General features: G+C 37.9%; 1 protein-coding gene and 1 pseudogene across 3 annotated transcripts in view; one reads left to right on the top strand and one right to left on the bottom strand.

Moving 5' to 3' along the window:
• Usp14 (ubiquitin specific peptidase 14) overlaps positions 1 to 20,900 on the bottom strand; it is a 46,263-nt gene that overhangs the window by 16,617 nt on the left and 8,746 nt on the right. For 2 of the 3 annotated variants that reach the window (XM_013122764.3, XM_013122765.3), the window contains exons 4-10: positions 16,943 to 17,047; positions 15,701 to 15,804; positions 12,133 to 12,191; positions 10,417 to 10,547; positions 7,717 to 7,797; positions 7,277 to 7,359; positions 2,466 to 2,580 (exon numbers count right to left, since the gene is read on the bottom strand). In XM_013122764.3, the coding sequence (XP_012978218.1) occupies positions 2,466 to 2,580; positions 7,277 to 7,359; positions 7,717 to 7,797; positions 10,417 to 10,547; positions 12,133 to 12,191; positions 15,701 to 15,804; positions 16,943 to 17,047 (678 nt within the window). The remainder of the gene's footprint in view (positions 1 to 2,465; positions 2,581 to 7,276; positions 7,360 to 7,716; positions 7,798 to 10,416; positions 10,548 to 12,132; positions 12,192 to 15,700; positions 15,805 to 16,942; positions 17,048 to 20,900) is intronic. The other variant, XM_040728102.1, reaches the window with a different exon arrangement.
• LOC101842461 lies at positions 8,509 to 8,861 on the top strand (annotated as a pseudogene).

A 20,900-nucleotide genomic window follows, 5' to 3' on the forward strand; every position in this document is an offset into this window, starting at 1 on the left:
TAGGTTAATTTTAAATCTGAGAAGAATTAATAAAGAAAACGTGTTAATCTAAGGTAGCGAGCGGTTCTCAACCTATGAGTTGTAAACTCCTTGGGGATGTCAACCAACACTTTCATAGAGATCAGACATCAGATATCCAGCACATCAATATTTACATTACAATTCATAACAGCAGCAAAATTAGTTACGGAGTAGCTACAAATATTAATTTATGGTTGGGGGTCACCACAACATAAAGAACTGTATTAAAAGGTCACAGCATTTGCAAGGTTGAAAACCACTGGTCAGAGGGATGAGAGGAAGTCTTTAGCTACAATTTACCTCCTCTGGCCACATTTGTTAAAGTCTCCATTTCAGAGTAATTTAAAAATGACACAAGTTAGTGCAGGCTGAAAACTTGGGAAAAAAATCTAGCATATAGTTCATATGTAGTAATATTCTCTATTATCATCAATGTGTATCTACATATCTACATGCACATGTGTGTGTGTTTGCAAAACTAAACAAACATGAACTAAAAGAGCATACTGCTTATAGTTTAGTTATCTTAAAATAGTGCAATTTAAGTCCAGTTTCTAAAAAATTATCACGTTATAAAATGAATCACTGCTTTAAAACATAGAATGCAAAGGTGAAAAATGAAGTAAAATGTCCTCAGAAAACTCATATAAATAGCTGAGTGGTGGTGGCACATGACTTTTTCCCAGCAATCAGGAGACAGAAGCAGGTGGATCTTGAAGTTCAAGGCCAGCCTGCTCTACAGAGATAATTCCAGGATAGCCAGGGATACACAGAGAAACCCTGTCTCAAAAAAAGTAGAAGAAAATAATTCAAACAAAATCTTTAAAATTATAAAATAAATAAATAAATAAATATAAATAAAGAAGCCCACACAATTCAGAAATGTTTTTCAAGAAAGCATAGTAGGTGGACAGTAATCCAAGAGAGGTAGAGGCTGAGTCAAATAGTCTGCAAGTTCCCTAATTACACGGTGCATACACAGTGTACACACACACTTGTGTCACAGTATTCATCGGCAAGTTATACTTAACAAAATGCAATGATATCAAGCTGTTATCTAGGACATCTGCCTGCAGAATTCGACAGGGCATTCAATTCTAACTACAATTAATATTCACATTTTTATGCCTCCTAACTTGTACTCAGTAATTTATGAAACTATGTTAATAATGTTTTATTAGTTAAAAGCCCAATTCAAATGTGACTTTCAACTACACAGTTAATTCTTGGTATTCAGATGAGCTGTATTTTATTGATGACACCATGAGCACTGAATTAGGAGAAACACTGGGTAGGTTCTTGCAAAATTCTAGTCACACTTCCATCAATAGATAACCTTGTGTGGAAATCCTTTAAAGACATCTTACTTCATAACCAACAGCACCCTCACACTCAGATCAATCAATGCATATATTTTCCTCATAAAGCACATTACAGCATCCTTATACTTAGGAATGCTATATGCTTGGGGACAATTCTCAACACAAAAATTACAAACAAACACAAAAAAAAAAAGCATGATGCTACAAAGGACATGTATAAGGTGTGTCAACTAAGGTAGAGCAATCACGTAGGACTACTGTGTGACACTCAACTAAAAAAATTGTGCTACTGCGCTGGGGAAATAGCTATGAATATTGCTCTCGTCACAAAAACATGAGGACCCAAGTTGAATCTTTAGAACCCATTTTAAAAAGCTAGGAATGGTAGCACACTTATAACTCCAGTGCTGGGAAGGAGGAGACAGGGAAGTCCCTGGGTCTTGCTATCCAGTCAGCCAAGCCCAATCAGTCAATTTGCCAAGTCAATGACTTAAAAGACAGGGTGGCTCTGGCTGTTCTGGAACTTGCTCTGCAGACCAGGCTGACCTTGAATTCACAGAGAGCCAACTGCCTCTGCCTGCCAAGTACTGGGATTAAAGGTGTGCACCACCACGATAACCACCCAACAGTCAATGACAGCCTTAAAGACAAATTGGGCACTGCCTGAGGAGGAATGTAGTGGCTTCTTGCTTTGCCACTGAAATTGCAGTGGTGGCCACATCCTATGGGCATGGCTTCAAGTGTACAGATGTGACCCCTGGACTGGCTCACTCTCTTGAGTTGTGGTGAGAGTATCAGAAGGGAAGAGACTGCATCTTCTGAAGCAGGAAGACTCTGATCGTTATTTACCATTATTTGTGTGTTTCCCTAATAAATACCTGTTTATCATTTATCTTGTGTCTTGTAGACTCATTTAAACCCCCACCTTCAGAGGAACACCTCCCAAGGTTGCCCTCTGAACTCCACACAGGTACCACAAGAACCCACAATCTATGCATGTACAACTCCTCTGCAGATAACCAGCAAAGCACAGCAAGGAGCACCTTTGAGTTTACAAACTTCAACCAACAGGCATATTCACAAATACAGAACCCACATGACGCTCAGCCATGGTTTCCTTACCAATTTAAGCCCTGTAAAAAGATATTTAACTTCTTGGTTGATGAAACAACTAAGTTGAAGTTGATTTTCCTTTCCTTTGGTGACCTCCTCCTCTTCAGATTCCGTACATTTCATGCTTTGCAAATTAAGGAATGGCAACAACTATTCAATTTGTTAATTAATCTTGAAAAGAATAAATTATCCTAGAGTTATCAATACTCATTAGTTGAATTATTTTAAACATTTGTCTCCCAATAAAGATTCACTGAAAAATACTCTAAGGACACTCATTTGCATACCAACAGCCATTGCCAGGCGGTGGTGGCGCACGCCTTTAATGCCAGCACTCGGGAGGCAGAGGCAGGCGGATCTCTGTGAGTTCGAGGCTGGGCTGGACCGATAGCCTCCAAAACAATACAGAGAAACCCTGTCTCGAAAAAACAAAAACAAAAAAAAAAAAAGCATACCAACAGCCATTATCAACAAAAGGAGTATGTGTTGACGAGACAACAAGGTAAGTTGTCATTCTAGTAAGTATCTTCATGATCAAAATATACAAAAACATGTTCTTCAGATTTCTACTCATAACTTAGAAAACATCACTTCCTTGAATTCATATACATTATTAATACACTAATTTCATGTGAGTGAAACTTTTCTTTGAGATAAATTACTGTAGAGAGAGCATCAGTGGCCAAGCAGTCCAGAAGCATCAACAGCAGTGGCTTCCAGAAATTATCTTAAGTCCCTATGGGAAAAAGCACCTGTGCCCCAGTCACCATGGAGTGTAATCCTCTGTATGAGATACCCAGCCGCCTCAGCAACCAATAGATCCTCAGACCCGCCTGCAAGAAGAGGAGCAATCTCCAGAGCAGTGGCCCCACCTGCACCTGGAGGAGTGACTACCTGAGCCACCCTACACCTGGAGGATCAATCAACAGAGCCACAGCCCCCAACAACATCAACTGGAGGAAGACAGACCCCCTGAAGCACAGGCACCAACTGTACAGACTAGAGGAACACACTACAAAGAGCAATATGGCACCACCAGAAACTAGTGGCTCTACAGCAACCAGACCTGAACATCCCAATGCATACGAAGCAGAAGAAAACAACCTAAAAAATAATTTTATGAAGATAATTGAGGCACTTAAAGAGGAAATGAAAAATTCCCTTAAAGAAATGGAGGAAAAGACAAAAAACTGGAAAAAAAAATCAACAAATCCCTAAATGAAAACCAAGAAAAAGCAAACAGATAAAGGAAACAGTCCACTGAAATAGAGACAATAAACAAAGGAAGTTCTGGAAAGGGAAAATCTGGGTAAATTTTCAGGAACTAAAGAGGCAAGCATAAACAACAGAATACAAGAGATGGAAGAGAGAATCTCAGGTATTGAAGATATGACAGAGGAAACATATATATTGATCAAAACGAATGTTAAAGCCTGGTTTAACTCCCAGAAACAGCTGACCTGACAAAGGTTAGCTCTTGAATCCCAGACTGATGGCTGGGAATCCAGCATGGGACTGATCAAGACCCCCTGAATATGAGTGTCAGTGAGGAGGCCTAGGCAATCCATGGGGCCTTGGGTAGTAGATCAGTATTTATCCCTGGCATACAAATGAACTTTTGGTGCCCATCCAACAATGAGAGATACACTCTCACCCTGGACTCTTGGGGGAGGGTCTAGGCCCTGCCCTGGATGAAATGACAGACTATGGACACCCCCATGGAGGGCCTCACCCTCCCTGGGGAAATGAGGGGGTACTGCGGGGGGGGGGGTTGGTGGGAGGAGGGGAGACAAAGGAAGAGGGACCTGGGATTGACATGTGAAGCAACCTTGTTTCTAATTTATATTTAAAAATAAAAATTAAAAAAAAGAATGTTAAAGCCAACAAATTCCTAATAGAAAATATGCTAGAAACCTCAATAATTTATTACAGAAGCAGCAATTAATATTCTAGGTACCAGCTCCAGAAAATTTGTTACTACAAATTTGGTTGTATATAGGATATACACTGGGTGCTTTGTATTCTCCAATAGGTCCCAAAGAAAGGAATTCCTTCTTACTGGGGCGTCAACAGTAAGAGCTGCAACCTCAGGAACTCACATTACATAGCCTTAGTTTTTTTCCTTTGGTATAGTGCTAAGAAACCCCCTTAATCAGTTGACAGCATGTACTGCAAGTCATGTCTCCCCCATGAGACATGAAGCGCCCACATTTCTCAAGATCTTTTCAGCCTTCCTGGCTCTGAGAGATATGCATGCCCTATTGTCAGAGAGTTGTTAAATGTGCCTATGGATATAAAAACTAGAAGCCTTGTGGAATAGGAAGAACCTTGAGAGAGTTTTATAAGCAACTTTTAAATCTTAAAAGAACTTTAAGAGAGCTTTTAGAGAAAGAACTTTGAGGAGAGGGTTTTTAGAGAGAAATCTTAAAGAGAGCTTTTAAGAGAGAACTCTTGAGAAGAACATTTTTAGAAGAATAAAAGGCCTCCATTCTTGAAAAATAAAGAGTTATGAGAGGAACACATGTGTGAGCCAGTTTATTTCCTTTTGGCCCTCAGATCATAACTTTTTAGCAAGGCCCTAATCTGCCTGTTGTAAGCCTCCTGCCTGAACCTGTGATAAAAATATCCAGAAAATCTGGGATACCATGAAAAGACCAAACCTAAGAATTATATATTCAACAAAATCACAGAAGAAAACCTTCCCAACCTAAGGAAGAACATGCCTACGAAAACACAGGCTTACAGAACACCAAATAGACTGAACAAAAAAAAAAAAAAAAAAAAAAAAATCCCCTCGCCACATAATAATCAAAACACTAAACATACAGACTAAAGAAAGAATATTAAGAGCTGCAAAGGAAAAAGGCCAAGTAACATACAAAGGCAGACCTATCAGAATTATACCTGACTTCTCAATGGAAACAATGAAAGTCAGAATATCCTGGACAGGCATTATGCAGACACTAAGAGACCAGCCCAGACTACTATAACAAACAAAGCTTTCAATCACCATAGACAGAGAAAACAAGATATTCCATGACAAAATCAGATTTAAACAAATCTATCCACAAATCCAACCCTACAGAAAGAACTAGAAGGAAAACTCCAACCCAAGGAAGTTAGCTCCACCCACAAATACATAGGCAATAAATAGTCCCACACCAGCAAATTCCAAAGAAGGGAAATGCACACACAATACCACGAACTAGCAATCACTGGACTATCCCTTAATATTAATGAACTCAATTCACCTATGAAAAGACACAGGCTTACAAAATGGATATGAAGACAGAATTCATCCTTCTGCTGCATATATGAAACAAACTTCAATGTCAAAGACAGACATTAATTCAGAGTTAAGGGTTGGGAAAAGATTTCCCAATCAAATGGACCTAAGAAACAAGCAGGTGCAGCAAAACTATTATCTAACAAAGAGACATCAAACTAAAAGTAATCAAAAGATATGAAGAAGGATATTTCATATTCATTGCAGGAAAAATCCAACAAGATGAAGTCTGGATTCTGAACATCTATACCCCAAATACAAGGGTATCCTCATTTGTAAAGAAATATTACTAAAGTTTAAATCACACATCAAGCCCCACACACATAGTGGGAGACTTCAACACTCCACTCTTGTCACTAGACAGGTCTACCAAACAGAAGCTTAAGAGAGAAACAAAGGATCTAACGTATGTTATGACTCAAATGAGTTTAACAGACATCTAGAGAACATTCCACCCAAACACCAAAGAATATACCTTCTTCTCAGCACCCCATGGAACCTTCCCTAAGATGACCACATACTTGGTAACAAAGCAAACCTCAACAGATACAAAAAAATTGGGATAACCCCTTGTATCTTAAGGGATCACCATGACTTAACAACACTAATTGCAGAAAGCCCACAAAGTCACAGAAATTGAACAATGCTCAACTCAAATCACCACTGGGTCAAGGAAGAAATAAAGAAAAAAAATTAAAGACTTCCTGAAAGTCAATGAAAATGACCATACAACAAACCCAAACTTATGGAACACAATGAAAGCAGTGCTAAGAACAAAATTCATAGCACTAAATGCCTACATAAGGAAGCTGGAGAAATCGAATACTAGCAAATTAATGAGACACACTGATAAAGGTGTTGTTGATTTTTTTAATGATTTAATATATTTACTACTTACACAGTATTCTGCCTGCATATGTGCTTGCATGCCAGAAAGGGGCACCAGATCTCATAATAGATGGTTGTGAGGCACCATATGGTTGCTAGGAATTGAACTTGGGACCTCTATAAGAGTAGCCAGTGCTCTTAGTTCCTGAACCATCTCTCCAGCCCCGATAAAGGTGTTCTTAAGATAAAACTAATGGGGGCTAGAGAAATGGCTCAGGGATTAAAATCATGTACTGTTCTTCTGAGGATCTAAACTTGATTCCCAGCAGCCATGTCAAGTGCTCACAACCATCTGTAATTCCAGCTTCATGGAATCTGATGCCTCTGGACTTCTTAAACACCTACACACACTGCATATCCCCCAACACACATATGCACATAAATAAAAAGTAAATAAATAAATATTTAAGGAAAAAAAGAAAAAACAATGAATATCATTAAGGTCTATACAGCTATCTAAAGTTCAGAATTACTGAATGACTATTTTATTAATTCCCCATTCACATTATAAATTTTTAGGCATAGAATCCTGATGAATTTTTCTTTTACCCTCCAATGCCTATCAGCCAACTATGCTCTTTAGTGACAATTTACTTCCTGTAAATTATGAATACAGTCTATACAAATCTTGACTCAATAAGGATACGTAGTTTCGAACTCGACACCAAAAAACTGATCAATTAAGCTTTTCTTTTTAGAAGGTGTCACTGCTGATGCAGAAGAATCTGTCTGCAAAATTAAAAAGAAAATTATAATTTTACTTTTTGTAGATTTCAACACAATTCAGTTCAGTAATACATACTTAAGATTTTTTAAATGTAGGCCTTTTGTGTATTTCATCCTATGATTCAAAAACATTACCAAAAGATTAAACACGTTCAATAAATAGCAATAGGTTATGTTTACAAATAAAACTAAAATGCAAGTCCTTCAATTCTAAGTACAGGCTGAGCATCTAAAGTATTCCAGCACATATCTACCTATTAAAATGTATTTATTAAAGCCATTCTAAGGAAAAGTCAAAAAGAAAATTAAAATAAAACAAAGTAGTCTGTGAGTCTCTGATCACAAACACAACTCACTCACCTCTGTAACAGAGTCGTCCTCTATGGCTTCTAGTTTCTGCTGCAGTACTCGCATCATTTGTATCCAGCACTCATTAGCATCCTGTGATTTAAAATGAAATATATTTGTTCTGGCTGTAACAGTGTTTAGTCTATAAAATTCTTTCAAACTAGTAATAGTTTCCTCAAAGAAGACAAGTATTTTCTTTTAAAAAATGTTCAAACAGAGCTGGGCATGATGATGCACACCTGCAATCCTGCACTTCTGAGGCAGAGGTAGGAGGATCGCCACAGATTCAAGGTTGCCTGATCTACTACACATAGTTCCAGACCAGTTGGAGTTACATTGGCAAAACCCTGCCTCAAAGTAAACAGAACTTGTTAACTGGACACTGTAGTACACATCTTCTCAGCACTCAGAAGAACAAGGCAGGAGGATAGCCATCAATTTGAGGCCAGGCTAGTTAGTACATACATCTAAATTGGAGGCCAGTGTGGATTACACAGCAAGACTCTGTCTAAACCCCCTACAGTACCCTATGTACACACAGAGGCTGGTAAGACAGCTCAACAGGTAAGATATCTCTGAACATAATCCTTTAACCTCCATATATGTACTATATCATACACATTCCATCTCACACAGCATATACACATTTCATACATAATGAATAGAAATTAAATTTTTCTAAACTGTTTTAAGCGTTTATATATCTGTATACATGTTCCCGAGTACTTATGTGCATCACATGTGTGTGGGTGCCACAAAGACCTTAAAGAGGGCGTTAGAGCTCTTTTGGGACTTGGCTCCAAGATGACCAAAAAAAGACGGAACAACGGGCGCACCAAAAAAGGCCGCAGCCACATGCAGCCCATTTGCTGCACAAACTGCGCCCGGTGCGTGCCCAAGGCCAAGGCCATTAAGAAGTTCGTCATTCGGAACATAGTGGAGGCCGCTGCTGTCAGGGACATATCCGAAGCGAGCGTCTTCGACGCTTATGTGCTTCCCAAGCTCTATATCAAGCTGAATTACTGTGTGTGAGCTGTGCCATTCACAACAAAGTAGTCAGGAATCGATCTCGTGAAGCCCGGAAGGACTGGACACCCCCACCATGATTTAGACCTGCTGGTGCTGCACCACGACCTCCACCAAAGCCCATGTAAAGAGATGGCTTAATGAAGACAAACACCTTGGAAAAATAAAACAATACTTTATGTAACAAAAAATAAATAAATAAAGAGGGCGTTAGATTCCTGGAACTGGAATTATAGGCAATTGAGAGCAACCTAATCTAATTGCTGAGACTGAACCTGGGTCCTCCAGAAGAACAAGCACTCTTAACCACTGAGCCATATCTTTAACCCCTTGGTTTGTTTTTTTTTTTTTAACTAAACTGGTATAAGATCTTTCAAAAAGTAAAAAATTTCAGAAAATTCATCCAGCAGATTTTGTGCTCCTAATTGAGCTATACTACAGCAGATATTTCAAAATTTTAGAGAGGAAATAGAAAAAGTCCCAATAATGAATACACATATATAAGAATACATGTAGGGGATGGAGCTAGAGAAAGCCAGGTGTGAACTGAAAAAGATTTGGGGAGGAAGACAAAGTGCTGAGACCTAAAAGAACTAGTCATGCACATAAATGACAATCAAGGACAAGAGCAGAAACACTGGACAAAGAAGGCACTCATATTTAAGCAAGAACAAAGAGTCACAAGGCTGGAGAAAGTGAGTAACGCAAAGGACATGATAAAATCAGAGCAAGGGGATTTAGACTGGGACACAAAACCACTGTAAGTTACCAAACAAAAACTAATAGAGTACCATTTTTTAATAGTCATTTTTTTACTGTGGATGTGTACATGTTTGAGTGTATGCCACATAAATGAGTACCTGCAGAGAGAGAGCACACAAGAGCATACTCCCCTGAGGCTGTATTTCAAGAGTAGTTATGAACTACCAAATATGGATGCTGGGAACAGAATTTAGGTCTGAAAAAGCAACAAATGCTCATAATTTTTTTTTAATGAGATACAGGGAGAGTCATCTCTCCAGCTCCAAACCCCACTTATTTTTAATTTATCTATTTTGGGAGCTAGCAATCAAACCCAAAGCTTTGCTTATGCTAAGGTGGTACTTAATCATTTACTCCTACCCCTCCCCTTATTTGAATTTTTAAAAGGACACCAGGGTCTTTGTGACAAAACATTCAGGGATAAAACATTAAGATGACCAGCTAAAATGATAGCCACAACGTAGGCAAGAGATAATGATGTGAACAAGAGCAGACTCATACCTGTGTTTCTAACTGTATTCCAATTATGTAGTAAGTTTTGGTTAAAGAGATGGCTAAGTGGGAAAGTGCTTACTGTCCAAACATAAGGACCTGAGTTTCAATCCCCAGAACCCATATCCAAGTCAGAAATGTAGCTTGAGCATTTGTAATCCTAGTGTTTCTACCAGTAGAGAGGAGAATCCCCAGAAGCCTGTAGGCCAGCTAGCCTGGAGTACACAGTAGAAAAACAAGAGTGGATCTGTCTTAAGGTGGGAAGGCAAGGACCAACACCAGAGGTTGTTCTTTGACCACACACACACACACACATACACACACACACACACACACTGTGACAACTATGCACCCAGAATTACACACACAAACAGGAAAAGACAATCTAAGTTTTTTTCATTTACAAAATGAGGGAAACCTATGATGGATTACCTGCTGAAGATATTGTCCTTGTTCACCCTTCTCCGCAAACTGTGGGAAAGCCATGTGCAAAAACTGCAGTAGGATAATAGGTGGTATACTAGAAGAAGTTTTATCCATGGAATCAAACAGATCTCTAAGAGCTTAAAAAGAAAACAAATACTGATTTAGAAAAACAGTAACATATTTAATATATGGTTGTTTTGTAGTGATGAAAATGTTCTAAAATATTACAACACTATGAACAATGACAGACACCTTTCAAATGGGTGACCTGTATGACATGTGACTTACATTTAAATAAAACTTCTGAGGAAGAAATAGCACAGCTATAAAAGCTTATCTAATCCAATTACTTATGGAATGACTCATTTCTAGTCAGGCATGGTGGTATGCGCTTATAATCCCATTTCTCAAGAGGGTATGGCAATAAGATCTTGAGCCGAAGGCCACATTGGAGTACATGGTACCCTGTCTCAATAATAAAGTGGAGGTTCTGCATTAATTACAATGTTAAATTCTTCTGGCATAGTGAAGAAGCACATGATGTTTAGTTAGCCTTTAAAGAATATCAAATAGCTTAGTAGCAGGGAGCACACCTGGCTTGCATGAGGTACTAGGTTCAATCCTTAGCACCACAAACATAGTAATTTAGATTCATTCTTTTAAATATTACTTCTTTATTATCATTAACTTAAGTTTTTTTTGTAACAATCACATCAAACTACTAAAACTTATTTCTATCATCTCCTAATGTCATTCCCAGAGATTTAACTAGTAGAATCTGCAAACAAAATTACTACACAAAAATCCAAAGGTCTAGCCTGGGGAGATGACCCAGCCAATAAAGTGTGTACCAGGAAAGCACACGAGCGTCAGTTCAATTGCCAAAATCCAATAAAAAGCTGGAGACAGTGGGGAGATGGGAACAGGGAGATCCCTGGGCTCAATGACCACCAAGACTTGCCTAATTGGCAAGCTTCAGGCCAATGAAATGCCTTGTCTCAAACAAGGCCTGAAGAACAATATCTGAGGTTGACCTCTGGCTGCACATATACAAATACACAATACATAAAAATGCACTTACATGAACATACACCAAACAAGCAAAAACCCCAGAGGGTTATTTCACTTCTTTTAAAGACAAGGTCTTTCTATTGCTTATACTCCACCTTAGCCTTGGCCCTCAGTCTCCCAAGTATTGAGAGCCGGGCTCTACCTCAAAAGTTTATTAAAAACAAACAAAACCAAAAATAACCAAAAACCCACATCATTGGTTTGTAATCCAGATACATTTCAAGGTATTTTATGCAAGGCTAAGCATATGAATGAAGCAATAGACAAAGAAGAAATTTGTTGCTATTTGTTTGATCATTTAAGACATGGTTCTTTATGTAGCCCTGGCTGTCCTGGACCACAGAGGAACACCTGCCTCTGCCTCCTAAGTGCTGGGATTAAAGGTTTGGGGTAACCAGGCCCACCACCACCAACATTTTTATTATTTTTTTTTAATAAAAAAGGTACTATGGCTTTACCTGGAGAGATGGTTAAATAATAAAGGTGCCTACTGCCAAGACTAACAAATTCAAGTTCGATTCCTCCATGACTGATTCATGGAGAGACCCCACTCACAAAAGTTGCCCCCCTGACCTCCACATGGGCACATGCACACACACACATAAATAACATTTATTGAATAGGACAACCCCTCTCAGTATACACACTAACCTGCAGTAATATACTGTGCTGAAGCCATTTCCCCTGAAGCTCTCAAGGCACCTGCATACCTAGGAACATTAAGTGTAACAACATTAATTAATTCATCCTGAAATCAAAATGAGAAGAAATTATTAGGATATTCTCGAATTCAAATTTCTCAAAGTAGTTGATCCCTTCTGGTCTTGACTCACATAAGCACAATGGACCTTAAAAGGCTATTTAAATGTAAAAGCCACACACCTAGACTCTGCACTAACTCCTATATAATACTGCTTAGAGTAAAAGCTGCATACCTCCTTTCAGCATTAACTCATCTAACACACTAAGTCATTGGCAGGTCAAGGCTCTAATAAAGTTTCTACTTTCACTTCCACTTTTATTATGCATTGAAGGAAAAATTCTAACCATGGCTATTGCTCACATATTAATTACCTCATTATGAAGAATCTCAATCGACATTCATGACAAATTCTCTATAAAACAACATGGCTTTCCTACTACACATCCACTGGAGTAGCTAGTAAGAGACCAGAACTACAAGTATAATCAACCCTGACAAGTCTCAACTTCAGGATGAGTAAAAACAACGAAGGAATGCCTGCATTATCTGTTTGCCTTCCAGAACTGCAAAGTAACATAAAATTTGTAGGCCCTGGAGATACTTGGAGTGAGTGAGCATTATAAACTAGAGAAAAAGCTTAGCACTTCTAAAACATGCAATGTTTTAATTTGGTAGGAAAATAGATTACAGAGCATTCACATCTGTCAAAACCAATCAAATCTGACAAGGAAAAGAATAAACAATCAAACCAAAATGTACAGTATGTACCTCTGTAGATGAAAAGTGTGTCTGTCTCAATTTAAAAACATAAAAGCATTCTGATTACTTATAGAGAAAACATTAAATTATCTCCAACTCAAGGGCTTTGTTTTCCTGTCATCTGTTTCTAACTTTCAAAACTATAGTGATGAAACCTTTTTTTAATTTATAGGTTCCAACAAGTGGAGGGCAGGCAACATCTTTAAGATTACTTCAGATCCTCAAAGAAATCAAAGTAAGACTAATATGTAACTTGAGAGCAAAGCACTGTTTGGAAAGGTCATAATAAACAAGTAGTGAACCAGTCAGTGACAGACAGATTAGTGGCACAACGAAGTCTGTCCCAAACTATAACATATAACTTTTTTTTAAAGTAAAATGCAGATAAAAACATTATAAAGTTCGAAAAATTGATCTAAACATTTTGGGCTAGAGAGATGGCTCAGAGGTTTAGAGGTTCTTTTGCACAGAACCCAGGTTCAATTCCCACCCAGCATCCACTTGGCAGCTCAAAACTATAATTCTAGTTTCAGGGGATCCAATGTGCTTTTCTGGCCTCCTAGGAAATCAGGAACACCTGTGATACAAGCATACATGCAGGCAAAACACTCATACACATAAATTACTTTAAACATTATAAAAGTCTGACCTGAAAATTCTAACTTACTCAAACTTAAAGTGGTTAATTAAGCACCACAGATTAAAAAATATGAACACTTAGATTCTAAGAGCATTTAGGAGAATAAAAATAAAGAAAAAACATTACTAACAGAAAAAGAATAGCAACCACTCTCAGACCAGTAAGATCTAGGAAACCTTTGAAAAATAACTATTAAGCATTAAAGAAACAATTTTGACCTAGGATATTTACACCAAGAGAAATGGGTTAAAAATAGTAATATTTTGAAAAATTACAAAAGATTTACTACTATTTTTACTTAGAAATATGGCCTGATACATCAAAGTGAAAAAAGTACTAAAAATAAAGTAACTGCCAGTATCAAGAACTGAATAATTGGAATGTTCACATTCTCCTTAAAATCCTACAATATTGGTTCCCAATTGCCATCATACAAACAACTCATTCATAGATTCTCAAAACACATGCCTTTATTCATTTGTGATGGCATATAAAACAAAGTTTTCATTCTTTTTTTAAAACCACCATTCAAATAGCATAGTTAATCTACAGGTTAAGGAAACAAAATTATTAGTCCAGATATAAACTAGTGTTAACAAAGCTACTGAGACAACTGAATGAGTTAGAAAAGTTTGACAAACAGTGCTGGAAGAACTGTGTTATTTGTATGCAAAAAAAGATAAAGTAAGATATCTATCTCCTATCATAAATAAAAATTAACAGGAAATATTCTTCAATTAAAAATTTCTCTTTCCTAAAAAAGGAAATGTGACCAGGCATTGTAGCTCACACCTTTACTCCCAGCAGAGGTAAAAGCAGGTGGATTTCTTTAAGTTTCAAGACCAACCTGATCTATATAGTAAGTTCCAGGAAATCCAGAGACCCTGTCTTTTTTTTGTTGTTGTTCTTGTTGTTGTTTGGTTTTTTTGTTTGTTTGTTTGTTTTACCAGACAGGGTTTCTCTGTATTGTTTTGGAGGCTGTCGGTCCAGCCCAGCCTCAAACTCACAGAGATCCGCCTGCCTCTGCCTCCCGAGTGCTGGGATTAAAGGCTTGTGCCACCACCCCCCAGCCAGAGACCCTGTCTTAAACAAAACAAAACAAACAAAAACATAATATAAATGCTTATTACAGAGTTAATTTCTAACACCAAAGTACATTACTATGTTTTTAAACTTACTCTGTGTACACTCATGCTGCAGCGCACATGTAAGGAGTCCCTCTCCTTCACTTTGCTTAGGGACTCATGGCATACTCCACAGAGCTAACTTGTAAGCTTCCAAGCACTTTGCCTGTCTCTTGCTTCCCATCTGACCTATAAGGACTGGGTTACAGATGCATGCCACTGGCAATTTACATAGGTTCCAGGAACCAAACTCAGTTTATTGGGCTTACATACCAACCAAATTCAGTCACTAAGTCATCTCTCTAGCTCCCACATTAAAATACTTTAATGTGCTATAAACATACTCTCCACAAAATTAAACAACTCAGAATACAGAAAAAAGTACTTGCAAATTATCCAGTAAGACAAGTTAGAATATATTTTTAAAAATACAACTGAATTTTTTTTTAAGGCAAAATAACTAAAAAACGGGCCAAGGATTTACATAGACATTTTCAAAACATATACAAATGTCCAATGCAGACCTGAAAAGATGCAAAGTAGAAAGCAAATTAATTGCTGAAGGTGGGTAGAAAAATGTTACTACCAGTGAGTACACATGACCTTTCTTCTTCTTTTTCTTCTCCACCAACCCCCCCCCCCCATCCCGAGGCAGGGTCTTGCTATGTAGCTCTGGCTGGCCCAGAACTCGGATGTAGACCAGGTTAGTCTTGAACCCAGAGTTCCACCTGCCTCTTCCTCCTTAGTGCTAGAATTAAAGATGTGCACAACCATGCTGGCCACAATTCCTTTCTTAAAAGAGGGGGAGGTTTCCAAAACTTAGTGGGATAACAGTCCTACAATTCTGTGACTAAAAACCATTCAGTGCATTAAGAGTGAGTGACCTGGTATAATAAGTAGCTCAATGAAGATACTATGAAAGAAAGCAATGCCACTTGTCCAGAAGAAAACTACCTTTACCTAGAGACTTAAACAACTTCTTTTCAGTCTTACCTTTTAAGGGCATCTTTGAGTTCAGGCACAGAACGAATACACTGAACTGTAGCATTCATGTAACAAGTGTTACCAAGGTTTGTCAATCCACATGGTAACTCCATCTGATAAAAAGGGATGGAGTAGGATTAACACATATAAAAAGACATGGCATACATAAATATAAATCACAGACGTTGACACATTGAGTCAAAAATCATTTACCAGTCCTGTCAACTAATATTCTAACTTCACACTAAAATAGTATTCTTTTATTTCCCCTAACAGAAAATTTTACTTGTATTGTATTGGCAACAACTCTGTTTTAACTCTCTTCTAGAAAATAGGAACACAAGCCTATCTGCTCTACATTTTTGACAGGCTTGGCAGGAAAACATGCAATAGAAAGACTTCAGAACAAATACACAAAAACAAACATACAAATGAGCTGGGCTTGATAGTGCATGCCTGCAATCTCAATAGTCAGTAGAAAGACACATCATGAATTCAAGATTGGGCAACTCAGTGAGTCTCAGTCTCAAAGATCCCTTCATGTCCAAAAAATGTATATAATACTAGGTGTATGTTTATTTTAATTTGACAAGTCTTGACCATCTTCTATATTGATTTTGCATTTACTTTTGGAATAGGAGCTGGGCCATAGCTCGGTGGGAGAGTATTCGCTTTAGTATGCCTTCAGTACCATAAACAAACAAACAAAGAAGATAAACTGTATTTAACATGGAAGATTTTAAGAATTTAAATATCCTATCATTTAAACTTCTCTTTGATCCTGTTTTCTCATAAGTAGTAAATATTTCAATAGAACTATTTTTCCAATATATAGTTACTGTATATCAATTCATATTTTATATATATACATATGTGTGTGTGCATTATATAATATCTTCATTTGTAAAATAGTCTTTAATATCTCATAGCTTTGAGGCATAAAAGCATAAGCCCTGAATTAGGAATATTATATTTAATGCTAAATATAAATTAAGCTTCAGTTAAAAATCACATGTAAATAAAGAAAAGCTATAATAATCAAAGTATACAATATCATAGAACTCCTGAGTTTTATGATGACCTGTCATAGGACAAATTAAAACTAGTTTCAAAATTATTAAAATTCTGCTCATTGCTAACATATATTAATGTTAATAACTAAATCAAACCCTTTAGATACTACTTTCTGGAAGACATCTTAATAACTGTCCTTCAAAAAGTAGTGACCCAACATAAACTCTGGTGTCTTACAGCAGTTGCTAATTGTTCTTCTGTCATGTCTTCTACGAAGACAGTTTTAGCTGAGGGTTCTTCTGGAAGAGCATCTGCTGACCCCATCATTAGTACAGTCATTCCCTGTTACAAAAGAAATAAGTTCATGAAAATACTTAAAAGTTGACAATGTTATGTTCAATAAAGGGAAATTCAAGAGAACTCATACCACAGCATGGTTCTACTAGCCAAAAAAAGGTAAATCTACATGAAATAGATTCATGACAACCTAGCCCTGGTAGTAGCTGGAGGGAGTGACTTTAAATGGTTCTCTATTTCTTTAGTAAGAAGAGAAAACTTATAACCTTAAGGGAGATCAAGTACTGACAGCCAGTCCAGTCTGGTCTCCATAGCAAGTTCCAAGACAGCTGTGGTTACATAGTGAGATCCTGTCTCAAAGCAACAATAAACCAATGACTGGTCCAACTTGAGACCCACACCATGAGAAGGTGCCCACACCTGACACTTCCTGGATGGTCAGGAACCAGAGGCTAGATACCCAGAGACCCAGGATAGAATCAAACATGAAAAAAGCCAATGAAATGATTCCTAATGATATTCTGCTATACTCATAAATCACTGCCTAGCCCCACTGTCATCAGAGGCTTCCTCCAGCTACTGATGGGAGCAGATACAAAGACCCACAGCCAAACATTAGGTGGTACTCAGGTAACCCCAAGAAAGAAGAATTGTAAGAGCCAGAGAGACCAAGGACACCACAAGAACAGAGTCTACAGAATCAAACCAGGGCTCATAGGGGCTCACAGAGACTGAAGTGACAATCAGGGAGTCTATATGGGTCTGAGCTAGGTCCTCTGCATATATGTTACATCTGTGCAGCTTGGCGTGCTTGTGGAACTCCTAACAGTGGGAATGGGGGTTGTCTCTGACTCTTTTGCCTGCTCTTGAACCCTTTTTCTCCTACTGGGTTGCCTCATCCAATCTTGATATGAGGGTATGTGCCTAATCTTATTGTAACTTATTATGGTGTTTTTTGGTTGATATCCCTGAGGCCTGCTCTATTCTAAAGGGAAGCAGAGGAGTAGATCTGGGGGATCTTCATAGACTTTTTATAATAGTAAAGCAATACTAAACCATTACTAATGAAACTTTTCCCAAAGCTGTCTAAGGAAGCAAATATTTAAACATACCACTAATAATCAGTAAGAAAACAGGAGAGAGTATTAATTAGGCATGATGGCATACACCTATAGATTCTAATCCTGGAACTTGGGAGACAGAAGCAGAATGATCTGTAAATCTATGGCATAGGAGGTCTTTAAAAGTTATCCTCTACACTGGGAAGATAAGTAACTCAAAGGTAAAGCACTTGCCATGCAAGCACATGCACCCAAGTTCGAATCACCAGGGTCCATGTAAAAGTGGACACAGTGGCACACATCTCTAATCCCAGTGTTCCTAGGCAAGAAGGGAGAGAGACACAGGAAAATTTCCAGAAGCTCAAGGGGCAAACTAGCCTGGCTTACACAGAAGCAAACAAAGAGACCCAGGCTCAAACACAGTGGAAGGCAAGGACTGATGTTCAATGTTCTCCCTGGTGAAAATATCCTCACCAAACCTAAAGTAAGAAAAAGCGGGGTGGGTGGGGGGTGGCAGCATATATAAGTCTGTTAAAGAAACTAAAATTAACCACACAAATTCCCACAAGGTTTTCCTGGTCCAAAAAAACTCACTGGTAAATTATTTCATATATGTGTAAAGGACATATAATCTTTAACTCATTCAGAAAGGAGAAATATTTCTCCAACTCTCTTAATGGACTCAGCATAATTGACAATAAAATGAAATATATAAGATAAAAATATAGACTAACCAGGTGTGGTGGCACAGGCCTCTAATCTCACTAACCAGGAGTAAGAGGCAAGAAGATCAGTTCAAGACCATCTTCCACTACATAAGGATTTCAAGGCCGGGCGGTGGTAGAGCGCACCATTAATCCCAGCACTCAGGAGACAGAGACGGGGATCTCTGTGAGTTCAAGACCAGCCTGGTCTACAGAGCCAGTGCCAGGATAGGCTCTAAAACTACACAGAGAAACCCTGTCTCAAAACACAATAAATAAATAATTGAATAAATAGTTCAAGACCAACCTAAGCTACTTAACACTGTCTCAAGTAAATAAATCAATATAAAACGAAAGCTAACATGCCTCACGATCACACATGTTAGCATCCTAATGAAGAAATGGAACCCAGCAATACATTAAGCAAAACATGTTCTCTCAAATGGTCACAGTATTCTAGGTGCTGTCCATCAATTTCCACTGGTGCCTGTGATTCTTTCAGAATAATCAACTCATAAATATTTTCACAGCTAGGCCTGGAGGCACATGCCTTCAAGCCCAGGAGACAAATCAGTGAGTTCAAGGTCTACAAAGAAAATTCCAGGCTAGCCAGGACTACATAGTAAGCTACTTTCCTAAATCTCCACCTCTGAATATTCTGGATACTCTGCATTATATTGAGAAGAGCTAACTGTTTTTTTGTTTATTTTTTCTTTTTTGTTTTGTTTTTGTTTGTTTTTTTTTCGGGAAGAACTAACTATTACAGTCCACTGAGGATGCTAGTACTGAAGACAATCACTCCTGTAAATGCTCAAACAGAATTTGGGTTAGGCACTTTTCTCAAACTTTTACTTATTTATGAGTTTTAATTATTTGTACTTGTATGAGTGAGTGAGAATGTGTGAGTGTGTGTGTTTGTGTGTACCACATATGAAGGTCAGAGGACAATTTGCAGAAGTTACTTTTCTCCTTCTATCATATGGGTTCCAGGGACTGAACTCAGGTTCCCAGGTTTGGCTGCAAGCACCATTACCTGCGGAGCCAACTGCCAAGTCCTTTTGCAATTATTTTTACAAGAATGAATAACATCTTTGAATATTTCAATTTTAGTATCTCAATATGGTAAATATCAATGGATAAAAGCCCACAATCACCCTTGAGGGTTAACTGCATGCTTTTGTCTTTGAGATGGTAACCCTGGCTGACCTGGACCTTGCAGAGATCTACCTATATCTGCCTCTAGAGTGCTGGGATTAAAGGCATGTATAATATATCCAGCACACACACATTATTAATTCCATTTTTGAGGCTGAAGCAAGATTTCCTGAGTCCAGGAGTTCAGAGTCAGCCTGGGTAGCATTTAGAAATATCAGGTGGTGGGGGTAGGTTGAGAATCAGTGAGAGTACAGTTGGTGCATACCTCAGTGGTAAAGAGCTTGCCTAGCATGCACTAGACCCAAGGTTCCATCCCCAGTACCAAGGACAAAGGATGGATGACAAGTAACAGTGAAATTGAACAAAGCATACCAAAAAAAAGTCAGATGATCATTTTAACAAACAGAAAAAAACTTAACACCATTTAACAATCATTCATAATTTTAAATCAGTGCATTAAGATAAAATGTCCACTCTCACTATTTTCTATTTAATAGTATACTAAAAATTCTAACAAGAATTTAGGAGAAAAAACAAAAAGCAGAAGTCATTTGCTTATTAATTACAACTCAATAAAAGTCATGATGAATGATGACTAAAAGGGGAAGAGTAAACATTATTTGCAGATACTATGCCTGTGTATGTAAAGACCTCAAAGCAATCTCCAAGAACATTACCAGATCAAGTGAATTAAAATCACAGAATAAAAATAAACAGAAAAAAATCAATTATATTTTTAAATGCTAGCCATGAACATTATGAACAATTTTAAAAAATATTGTTCTCAACAGCAACAGAACATTATATTCTTTGAATCTGGGGCTGGAGAGATGGCTCAGCAGTTAAGAACACTTGACTGTTCTTTCAGAGGACCCAGGTTCAATTCCCAGCATCCACATGGCAGATCACAACTGTGGGTAACTCCAGTTCCAGGAGGTTCAACACCCTCACACAGACATATAAGCAAACAAAACACCA

The sequence above is a fragment of the Mesocricetus auratus genome, unplaced genomic scaffold (assembly GCF_017639785.1).
Source record: "Mesocricetus auratus isolate SY011 unplaced genomic scaffold, BCM_Maur_2.0 Super-Scaffold_100018, whole genome shotgun sequence".
Classification (NCBI taxonomy): Eukaryota; Metazoa; Chordata; class Mammalia; order Rodentia; family Cricetidae; genus Mesocricetus; species Mesocricetus auratus.